Source organism: Bombus pyrosoma, linkage group LG4 (genome assembly GCF_014825855.1).
Source record: "Bombus pyrosoma isolate SC7728 linkage group LG4, ASM1482585v1, whole genome shotgun sequence".
Classification (NCBI taxonomy): Eukaryota; Metazoa; Arthropoda; class Insecta; order Hymenoptera; family Apidae; genus Bombus; species Bombus pyrosoma.
The window spans coordinates 13,833,893-13,846,108 of record NC_057773.1 but is presented as its reverse complement, the minus strand read 5'-3'; the positions used below and the strand labels follow the sequence as shown (position 1 = coordinate 13,846,108).

Below are 12,216 nucleotides of genomic sequence, written 5' to 3'. Positions count from 1 at the left end.
CAAGGTGACCAAGTCGCATGCGTTAGAAACCTACGGACATGTGAATTCACGTTTCCACCGAACATTTGCCATTCATCGCTACGTAATAATCGACGCATTAGCTCGTTCTCGCTGTCCTTCTAGGGTAAAGCGTTGAATTTGCAGTAGCATCACCATAAATTGCGAAAGAAATTCGCTTATTTGCAACAGAGTGTGTTCTTAACGACAAGAGACATAAACGTAACATAGTAATCGATGTTTTTGCGCGTCTACGATGTTTTGCTGCATAGTATTTAATTAGCCAGACGATGACAAATCGTTTATTAGCATTTTATTAAATTACAGCCAGCCACTTAAGATATTTTCAATCGATCTTATTTATTTATTTCAAATTTATGTATTTGACAAATTAAGAAAGTTAATTGAAAATTATTGGTCGACATTTTAATTTCGAAACTGAAATCCTTACACTTCAATGTTTTCCGTCTACGATCTCGTTGCATCACTTATAAATTTTGCATAAATAATGACACTCTAGTTTCGTACTTTTACTCTAAGCAATTATTTGCATAGCAAATCAGCTTGAATAGAAATTACGCGAGCCTTGAATAAATAACCCTGTTTAATAGAATGGTATTTACTGGCTGTGCAATGTTTATGGATTTAAATTGCAATTTATATGCATTTTTAATTGCAGCCTATGAATATTAAATTTATTAATACGTTACCAATATGAATTTGTGAATACTAAAATTATCTAAATCTGCTAGATCGGAAGACGACCTATTGTATTATCATATTTTATTATCAAAATAGTTATTACAGCGACAATGTGTAATTTCCTTTATCATAGTTAAACTGTACATTTTAAACATTCATATCGATGATACACGATATTCTAATAATTATGTTGTAATATATGAAAAGAAATGAAAAGTGGGAAAGACATATACATATTTAGGTATCGCGATATTTAGAAAATAAAACATAATCTTATTGGATTTTCACTTTTTTGCTAGTGTCTGTAAAAAGATGGATTTAAAAATCTGCCGTCCAATAATTTAATTAATAATCAATTAGTGTCCTATAGCGGCGAAAGGATATATACGTGGGAAGGACACATTTGCGGTATTAATTACTTCACGGGTTTCAACAATGTGGAACAATGTGAATGTAGCGATTTCAGATTTGTATGAAGCGTTCAACATCGGATCCGTGCTGGTTCTAAAGACGTAAAGTAGGAAATTTGTTAAAAATCGTCATAAATATTTACAAAAAGAGAACCACCTGCGATCGTGATACTTTTTTATACATTGTCAAGGTCATCATCCTGAGTAGTGTTGCGAAGGTTTCAACCGACGGTCACCTTGTAGCAAAAAAATTATTATTATCGGGAAGAGTTTACTCGAAAGTACATAATTTGCCGAGCACCATTTGTATTTGATCGAATGCAATTATTTCCCTTTTTTACCGAAATACCTTTATTATGAATGTTTATTTATTTATTATTTATTAGTACTATTAATTGTACGAATGTAATGAAATAAAAACGGGAGGTGTGGTGCACGCCACCTCGAAGATGTCCGAGCAAACTAAAATCTAATTAATCGATCTAGACGGAAAGTTTAAACGGAGTTTGGGCGAAGTTTAATGCTTTACGAGGTCGGTGTACAGGTAAAGAAGCAGAAACCCGGCCTACACATTTGATACACACGGCGTATTAAAAACTTCACGATGCAATTCAGGACGAGGATTTTGAGGATTTTAAGGAGATGGCTCCGTCGCTGCAAACATCTGCCGCGATTATTCTCTTTATTCGCAATTTATATCGCGAGCTTTACTTCCACGTTAAATGAAATTTACGCGATTAAACCACTCTATTCGTGCTTATGCAATAGTAAGTACGTATTCATAAAATAATTATCGCTAAAAAGTAACGCCGCGATTTTATCGTATTTTTTAACCTCCCACCTCTTGCAGAAACCATAATTTATCGTACTAGCTATATTATAGAATACGAAACTCCGCAATCGATATTAGCCATGCATATGCAAGAGAATAACGTAGGATACAAACTACATATTCAGAGATAGCATCGACAACCATATATTTACGATCGAGTAAAATGTTAAGGAGTATGTAACTGCACAATGGGAATATAATTTTCGCGATAATCGACGCAAAATTATACCCGTCCATTATATAATCCGTATTATGATTTAATGATAATCCGTTGTGTCATTCTATATACATATGTAAAATTATATGTCTGTACGATTATAGTTAAACGATTAATCGACTTAAACGCGGATGGTCAGAATTATAATTTAGTAATTTTACGGAATTAGAATTTTTCACTAGCGAAAACCACTGGTGAAAGGACTACGACGAGTCCCAGTTTCATAGAATTTTTAAGTTCGATACGTTGGCCATACAAAATGAAAAGACACGCGTGGTGTATAAGAAAATAAAGAAAAATATGTCGGCAACTTTTGAATGTCAAAGAAATCTACGAACTTGACTTATAATTCTTGGAAAGATCTGTATTAGAAGACACAGTCGCGCGGGGTAAAGTTATCATGCGAAAGATCGTATTCTGTATCCGATTGGTCATAAACTACAATTTAATCTTTTGGCAGTAACAGTTACGGAACAAACGTCGACGAAGAAAAATAAGAACCAACCTAGAAGAAACAATAATAAAAATGACTCGATGATTTTCGATAGCGTTGTCCGTTTAGATCAACAGCGGTATCATGTCGCAGTGTACGTTGGTTAACCAACCTATGGGTGAAAATCAAAGAGAAAAGAAGATTTTGCATCGTCGTTAATTCCACGTTACGTCCTATAACTTCTGTCGAATCCTACTTTTGTTATTTTACGTTTACGACGAAAGCCTTAAGTCTTAATTTACAACTTTAGATTAACACAATCCGTTTAACGAATTAAAAAGTTGTAGACGTGGAATCTGACTTTGCACGTATTTTTCATATAGACAAAGCCTGGATACATCAGAGAGGCATAAGGCAATAAATTGTTCGCGATAACAAGATACAGCGACTCGTTTCATTTAGTCTTTGTCTTTATGTTAATTTCGTTCTCGATTAATTATAAAATTATAAGGTCGTTTCACGACTCTGAACGAAGAAGATAACGATTTAATCTAATTTCACGTTTAACAGGATACAATGCTGAGCACAGCGACTCAGAAATTGCAGTTCTTGTACAAGCCGTATGCGTTGGCCATTGTTTCAGTTGGATACGTACTTGGGGAGCTAGGTCACTATTTAATTGGTAAGCGATGCACATTCAATTCCGCGCGTTTATGCTTCCTCTTCCTTAAATCGCCATTCAATTATCCTCGTAAACTCGCTTATTCGAGTAATTACGTTCGTCGCAATTACAAACGCCTATCTCTATCCTTTTCTCTCGAACGTGAATCTCGTGACGCGCAATACGCAATTAAAAATTTTGTGTTTTACGATTGGAAACTATAACGTGTAGCTGAAATTTAACGTTTTGCATTTCAATCTTGCAATGCTGTAAGATCGAACTGAAACGCGATGTTTCTCGTTTCTCTTGTTCAATTTCGTCAAATTCTACGATTCCATCGTTCTTTTGCCTCTTTCGTAAGACTCAGGCTACTGTCCACCAAGCGTCACCTCATGGGCGCGTATTAGACGCGTCGATGCTAACAGCGCTTCGCAAAACGACGTGAACTTGTCCACGAAATGCCAGCGAATGGTTTTCGTCGCTATACGTTCTCGTCATAATCACCGTCGTTAAACATTGTCGATAGAGAGGCGTACGTTGCAGCTATAAACAAACGTAGCGATACAGGACGAAAGCGTCTTCCGCGTTGCTCGATCATATCGTCAGACGTATGGTCGCGTCCAACAGGCTGCGTACGTAGAAGCTTGCGCCTGTATGAAGCGACGCTCCTTGGACATCGGGCCCACTTATTTCAACTTTATTTTTTAAATATCTATTTCATTCTAAATTATTTTGTAAATTCGCGCAGCTCTGCGGGTTAGGATAGACTTGCAGTAAAATTCTTTTTCTTTCGTAAAATCAATTCAATGAAATACAAATAAATAACAAGAATAGTGCAACCTATCTCCTTATTCGCCAAATATCACTTCGTTCTCCTAAAGTTTTCCGTTTCTCTTCTTATTTTTCCGGTCATCTTCTTATTTTTACCTTGTTTACCGTTAACGTCTTCCTCGCGACAGCTTTAATATCGATAATTTATTTCTGTACGTATTTTCACGTAATACGTCCACGCAATATACGGATACAATTAGATAACTAAACCACGGAACGCTCATTGTCGATGTAATTTTCTTACACGTGTTTTCAAGGTGTCACGAGCAAGGCGACAGCAGAGGATTTGCACTACGGCGACATTTCCTGCCAATTAAATACAACTACGTTATCCATCGTAGATTTACCAATCCAGTGTGAAGTGGCCAAAAATGAAAGTTTGTAAGTATCTTCGTTTAATTTGTATCTATTCAAATTATTGATAAACTATTCTTCTATTATTTTATTTCACGTTATATAACTCCAATTAGTATTTAGTATATCATATATCGTGATATCTTATATTTGATAATATCTTTCACATTTTTCATTTTAAAATAGCAGACAGATCGTTCAATTACAGTACTTATGTAATTGGTATTGCAGTAACGCTTAACAAAATGATACGATGTATAAACAAATCTTATTGTATATTTCTGCTCTATCCGTATTATTATTATATTTTTATAATTACTCTTAAACGAGTCCTTCGACCTCCAACTATAAATCATTCTATATAATTTCAATTACTCGTACACACATATACTTTTTTCTCTATCTCTTACGTAAGATTAAAAAAAAATTAATTTTACAACTCGCAAAACAAGCATTTGGACATTTACCATAGAAAATAATCAGTCGCTAAATCATAGAAAATAAAACTGCCAATTGTCAAGGCCTTAGTTAGATCTTCCTTAAATTATTACAAATTGTTAAATTACAAGTATAACGCACGATCTCTCTCCAATTAACGCTTATCGTAGATACAATAAATTCCTAAAAGTTATTTCTACAGGTATTTCTATAAGATACTTTCACAAGCCATTGAATACACGTTCGGCCAAATATATTCGTGAACTCATATATCCGCTTAGACAGAGATCGAATTAGAACGATGTATTGGAATGTATCTTATTTCATAGTTGTGTGTCCCTGGAGTTGAACGGGTCCCGCTATTGCGAATGGAACTACAACGGCCTTGGTCTCGACTATCAAATCCTAGCAGGGCCGAGTTTCATCGCCGTGTTCACGATCGTTGGCGTTATTCTAGGTATCGCAGCTGACAAGTACAACAGGTAATACTTCTCTAATAACTATACGCTGCATGTTTATGCGTTTATAAGGAATTTGAGATTGCGAAAATGGACAAGATGGCGCATAATCCGCGGTCGACCAATAACGACAGAGGTGGAATGTAGAACACGGTTAACGCTGTTATCAGTGTTACTATTGCGGCGATTCGCGTTGCTGCGATCAACGCAATTTGAGGCGTAGAGATAAATTCCTGACGTTTCACTGGCGTTGCAGTTAGCTTGGTCAGGAATCGAGGAACGCAACGATGCTAATTTCAATTGCAATACAGACAACGACCGATAACGATAGGCGATATATCGTTTGTAGAACAGATACATTTTAATGGAAGATTAAAATCGTAGTTTAAATTCAATTTGCCTACTGTGCAAGTGGTTTATACCAACTTTCCAATTATCATTTGTAGATACAATATATTCGTGAAAGGATTAAAATAACGAATATCCGGAAGCCTCGAACAATGTTGAACGCAGAATTTTCAAGCATAACGAGACGAAGTTTAAAAGTCTCGAGAGGATCTCGTAGAAGACGAAGAACAGAAAGATATCGTCGGTATTTTTACTTGAGAAATATTTATTCACATTCCTCTTTAATATTTTAGTATTTTATATCCCTCACGTTCAATATAATGTTAATATAGTAGCTGTATTAAAAATATGCGTAACAATTACCACCGTCGTGTTTGTGTAGAAAGGGCCCCGGCGTAGTCGTTTGTATGCCTAGGGCCCGAGAAGCTCTAGACGCGACCCTAATTACTACTACTGTTACCGTTTACGAAGAAAAATGATGGAATATCGTATACCGTTAGGGTAATGCTAGGTATTTTTATAGTCTTATTATGCAATTGTTTTTTGCTTCATTTCATATTCTTGGAATACGATCGAAGCGCGATATTGAGAAGAGAAGCTAGACTAATTTTATATAATTATACTTATAATCGCGTAGGAACTATGAAATTGTTATGTTAAAGCAAATTTAGTAAAATATGGAAGATTACAGGAAACGAACGTGATAAATCTATTTTATTGTCTGATTTTAACATTAGAACTACCATACCAGTTAAATTGACTGGTTTTACAATTTTATTTGAAAATTCTTACTTCGTGCTAAATTTTTTTCTCACAATGATGTAATGACCTTCGCAACGATAACTAAAAGGATAATATAATGAATTTTATTTTGTTTTTTATGTATTCAAACCCAAAATAATTTTGCATCAAAGCTACTTATACCAATAGCAGTGAAATTGATTGGCACTTGTCAAAGTATAAAAGGGTCCTGCGATCTGTTTATCGAAGCCCGATTAACCAGTCTCCTCGTTTTGTACAACTTGCCACGCGTTTTTCAAATTTTTACCGCGTATCGATATGATGATATCAGATGTCAGAAAAATGGCGGATCGATCGTTAGATCGCTAGATGCTAACACTAGAAATACCACACCAGTCAAAATGATGGGTTCTACAATTTTATAAATGTGTCGACCCTCGTTTAGGGATTATGGTCCCAGATGGATTAACAATACCAAAAATGTACTGCATAACATGGAACTCCTTCTGTAACAAAGCAATAAATCAATAAATATAAAAATATTCTATTATTATGTATTTTTTAAAGACCAGTCATTTTCACTGGTTTTGGTAGAACTAGCTTCGTGTTAACTATTAGTAATTCTAGTGTTAATGCTATAAAAATGTCTGAGAAGGAGTACTGAGAATAAAATATAGCAGAATGCTGTATCGAATCCAGCAAAACAAGAGATGAAAAATATTTGATAAATTCAGAATGAGATTTTGTAGAAAAAAGACAGAGAAGAGAACAAGGATATTCCTGATATTAGAATCGATATTTATTGCTACTATTTGTTTATTGTAGCGAGGCTTAAAGCCTAGAACGCTTACAATCTCTGTCACAAACGTGCAGATTAAAATCTGTGTTTTTTGAAATGTTCAGAATAAATCAAATAAGGATATATTTCTTTGAAAAAGTAAACAAAGTGTGACTTATGCACGTATCGTGCATTTCCATGACAGTGGTTACAGGTAATCAAAAAAGAAAAACCTCCAAGTCCCATAATGGTTATCGGTAAAAGAAATTAAATTGTCATCGAAAATGATTATCGGTAGCCAGAAAGATTCCTTAGTCGATAACTAGTTATTCGTGTTAACAAGTTACCTATCGGTTACTAAATATTTGATTATTTGAAAATGAGATTATTCGAACATCTGATCCTTTCGCCTCGAAGAACCTATAACAGTTAGATTACACGTTCTTTTTCACCCATAGATACATAGTAACAAAATTTATTTTTATTTGCAGAGTAAGACTACTAACCATATGCACGTTGGTGTTCAGTATCGCCATAGTTCTAATGGGAGCAGTTAAGAAATATTGGCAACTAGTCATTCTACGTATGGTACTAGCGGCAGGGTAAGCTTCATCGATGTAATTGCTTCTCAGTTTTAATCGATCGACTGTTATAATGTAAAACATTAAATAAATATACAGAGAGGCGGGATGCAACCCCTTGGCCACGGGTTTACTCTCTGATTGGTTCCCAGAGGAACAACGAGGGCTCGTTATGTCGATTTTCAATTGGGGCATCTATGGAGGCTACGGTATCGCGTTCCCCGTTGGTCGTTACATTCCAGGACTAAATATTGCAGATCTGGTGCGTATAACTTGCGCCTGAAAATATCGAGAAACGTTAATTAAAATAAAAGACCGCATAGCGTGTTGGAAATGTCCGTTATTTGTCCAAATGCACGATGAATGTATTTTACAGAATTACCAAAGCCGATTTGACTTGATCTGTAACAGAAAAATTTAGAAAAATCTTCCAAAATAGCACGGTCGTTTCTTCCTTTCGCATTAAAATCCGCTTCCTGTTCCTTCGAAGAAACGATAGCGATCAACAAAAAAGAAGAAGTTGATTATCTATAAGAAAAGTACAAGTCGATACTCGTCCAAATCTAGCGATCAAGGGAATTCGAAGCGAAGTAAAGTTTCTTTTTAGCAAAGATTAAGCGAATGGATTAATGGATGAATCGTGTGAGTAGAGGATGAAGAAAAAGCAGTCAGTAAAAGGATTAGATAACACGACTGTCCGGAGCAGTCAACCAGAAAATGAAAGATTTCGGACGCGAAATTTTGTTCGCTAAATCGTGCGATTATCGTTTTATTTTGTTTTTTCGTATTACAGCGTGAAGGTTATTTTGTCGATCTCGTTATTTTCGTCTGATTGGACGCGTTTTCTGTTAATTGTATTTTATGGTATACAAAAAGAACAGTCGTGAAATCTTAGAACAGATGGGAGAAGAAATTCAACGAGATTGAAAAATAAATATATTGTAGCGTATCGAGTACTTGCTAGACTCAATAAAGATTGTTTCAAAATCAAAAAATCAAAATCGTAAAATGTTTTGAATATTACGATAACGAATAAAATACTAAATTCGTTACAAGAGATTTATATCTTATTACTATTAGTATCTCTATTACGATCTCTTAATAGATTTATAAAGGATCTACCTTCAGGTATATAAAATTCCTTTCTTATTCGCAGTATATTTCAGGATACTTTTCTTAGTATATTCTGTAATTATTATTACAATTATTACACATATTACTATTACACAATAATAATTACAGAATATACAAATATTTATGTTCAACTGGAAAAATCTCGAACCCTCTCTATACATGATAAGTCATAATAATCAAAAGATGTTAATATTTGTCATTTGAATAATCTGATTTGATAAATTTCATCGATTAGTCTGGCGAGATTTAATAATAACGATGAATTATCTTTATCGTCTTTAGGGATGGAGAGCATGCTACTATGGAGCTGGTATAATCGGACTGATTATGGCTGCTCTTACTTTTACTCTTTCCGAGCCACAACGAAAAACAATCGGCGAAGAGGAAACGAATACCGATGGAAAGAAAGTACCAGTTTGGAAAGTAATCCTACAACCGAGGATTATAGTATTATGCTTGGCTGCCAGCATCAGACATTGCGGTAAAAGGCAATACCTTGATGCAAAGGATTGAAAAATACATTCGAAGGGTATATTAGCGTCTACCAGCCTGGTTTATTCCAGCAAAATTTCTAATTCTCAGAGATATTTATTTATTTACATTCGCCTTTAGTATCGATGGATCGTGTGTAGTAAATTTGTTCGTATTTTATATAACTTGCGTTCAAATTTATTTAATTAATTATTTATTTAAATGTCTATATTTCTAATATATGCCTATAAGGAAGTATTTATTTACATTCCTTATTGGTATTCATGAATCTTAATTTGAAAATTTCTTTCGTATTTTACATTCTCTGTGTCTAAATTTACGACATCTATATATTTATTTAGTCGTGTTCTTTTTTAATATCGATGAATCGTGTGGAGTAAAATTTTTCCGTGTTTAGTTATTCAAGCATTCAAAATACTTCTCTTCACATAAATTAACTCTTAACTACTATCAATGATGAACACAACAATTTAAGATTAGATTACTTGATTTTCGAATTTTTTATTTAATTGAATTTTATTATTAAACTTTATCATGGAGAATGTAAAATAGAAAATAAAATGAAATACCCTGAATTTTAGTAATCTAACGTATACGATAATATAATAATATAAGCATTTAAGGGTTCAGATTCTTCTCAGATCCTAAAGTCTTTTTCCAAATTAGAGCAAAACTGGCCTTTTAATAAAAAGAAAAAAAAAATAAACGATTCTTTTACAATTCGCATTTACAACAATTCGGTTCACATACATATACATTTGAAACATTTTTGAAATTATTTAAAAACAATTCTCTTGCTTTCAGGTGGAATGTGCTTCGCTTACAATTGCGACCTCTATTACAGAGATTACTTCCCCGACTACGATTTAGGCTGGTGGCTGTTCGCGGTGACTATAGTGATCGGTAGCATCGGTGTTGTGGTCGGTGGAGTAATTAGCGATAAATTTGTTGCGAAAATGGGTATTAGATCGCGAGTTGCTGTTTTGGCCATCAGCCAAATAATTGCTACACCGTTTGCATTTGGCTCGGTATACTTCAATCCTTTATGGGCTATGATCACCCTTGGCATTTCATATTTCTTTGGTAAGTAAATTTAAATATGCTTTTTGTGAAGTATACTTTAGATTTGCTGTGCTTCAAACTAAGCAAATATTTTATCGAGTTAACGCGTACCTTATTTTGATTGCAGCCGAAATGTGGTTTGGAATTGTGTTTGCAGTGGTCGTAGAAATAGTTCCTCTGCACCTCAGGTCAACTACTATTGGTGCCTTTTTGTTCGTGATGAACAATATCGGTGGAAATTTACCAATACTGGTCGAACCAACCAGAATGGCCATCGGATTTCGAGAATCTCTTTATATTTATTATGCCGGTTTCTATGGTATTAGTAAGTATTTCACATTAATATTTAAGTACCGATTTATATGTATCATTTTATTAATTTATAATCAATTACCTTGTAATACATTTTTTATCCTTATTTGTATTTTCCAATTTATTCATTTACATCCATATTTTATATATCGTAAGTTGTAGTTCGTGATACAAATGAAATCAAGCAGACTCTATAAATAGCAAAAGTAGAATAAATATTTTCACTTTAAAGTCCCGTTTTTTTGAGAAAATTAAATTTGAAATTTAAAAAACAGAGTTTCCAATACAATTTTATTACTTTGATTTTCACCGTATTTGAAACTATAGAATCTCTTTAATCACAAATTACGACTTGTATTGTACACGCATATGTACAATGTATATTTTCACGGTTAAGTTTCGAATTATGCGAAATAATATCCTGAACGCGTAGTTAATTGATATTTAATACTTGAATTATTAAATTGTATATTATTATTAATATTTAGGTTCTATTATGTTCTTCCTAACCATGTTCTTGATGGACGGAGCCAAGAAAGAAGAACCGAAAACGGAAATTAGTAGGAAACCAGAATTTGGATATGACAATAATACCTTCACTAACGACGAAGGACGAGTACCAACTTTAGAACTTCCTCGATTATATCCACCACCACCACATCGATTCGAAAATTCTAGGTTATAGAAAATCATAACTATGAAGTTATGATCATAACCATCAAAGATTCGTTGTAAATACATAATATCAGGATTGAAATACAAAACTATTTTAAATGTATTCCATGTAAGAAGCCACGTTTCACGAAATGTAATATCGTCTACTTCAATCGATTCGTTTTAACGCGTAGATTACAAAAATACCAAAGTTATTCCGCGAAAAGCTGTTATTAATGAAATATCTCATTGCAAAAATCTCCATATTGTAATTCGATTTTTTAATGCAGATAATATCGATTTCATTTTGAACGATGATATATCGTTTAATGCATTAATCGATTTCTAATCGTTATTATCAAGAAAAGATAGAAGAAGAAAGGAAATAGCATAACAAGTAGAAAAGCAAGGTGTCTTAATTTAAGATTCTCAAGTTTATATAAAACGTTGCGGGTAATTTAGACCGAACTCCACGGTCCCTGCTTTGCCCTACTGTCCCACCCTGTCCCATCCAATCGTCCTTCCATTTAAAAAATTGAAAATCATCTTCGTTTCTCGAGAAATATTGTTGAGTTGTATTTATCGTGGTTCACCCTTATGGAAAACATACTTTTATTCACTTCGCCCTTACTGCTCACAATAACTCATATGTATGCTGTATTTACACTACCGTGTAGAGAAGAATAGATATAAGGATGTAAAAACCAAAGCTCCTCAAGATCCGAAAGGCCAAATGAGGTATCAGTAAACAAATAAATAGACAAGCTATGGGAATAACTAA

General features: G+C 33.9%; 1 protein-coding gene across 1 annotated transcript in view; it reads left to right on the top strand.

Annotated features, from left to right (window-relative positions):
- The window catches only part of LOC122566876 (D-galactonate transporter), a 21,579-nt gene extending 9,363 nt beyond the window's left edge, over nucleotides 1-12,216 (top strand). The window contains exons 2-10 of the mRNA XM_043724746.1: nucleotides 3,162-3,273; nucleotides 4,341-4,464; nucleotides 5,205-5,357; nucleotides 7,692-7,802; nucleotides 7,881-8,043; nucleotides 9,198-9,396; nucleotides 10,212-10,490; nucleotides 10,597-10,794; nucleotides 11,270-12,216. Coding sequence (XP_043580681.1) covers nucleotides 3,168-3,273; nucleotides 4,341-4,464; nucleotides 5,205-5,357; nucleotides 7,692-7,802; nucleotides 7,881-8,043; nucleotides 9,198-9,396; nucleotides 10,212-10,490; nucleotides 10,597-10,794; nucleotides 11,270-11,466 — 1,530 coding nt within the window. The 5' untranslated portion in view covers nucleotides 3,162-3,167 and the 3' untranslated portion in view covers nucleotides 11,467-12,216. The remainder of the gene's footprint in view (nucleotides 1-3,161; nucleotides 3,274-4,340; nucleotides 4,465-5,204; nucleotides 5,358-7,691; nucleotides 7,803-7,880; nucleotides 8,044-9,197; nucleotides 9,397-10,211; nucleotides 10,491-10,596; nucleotides 10,795-11,269) is intronic.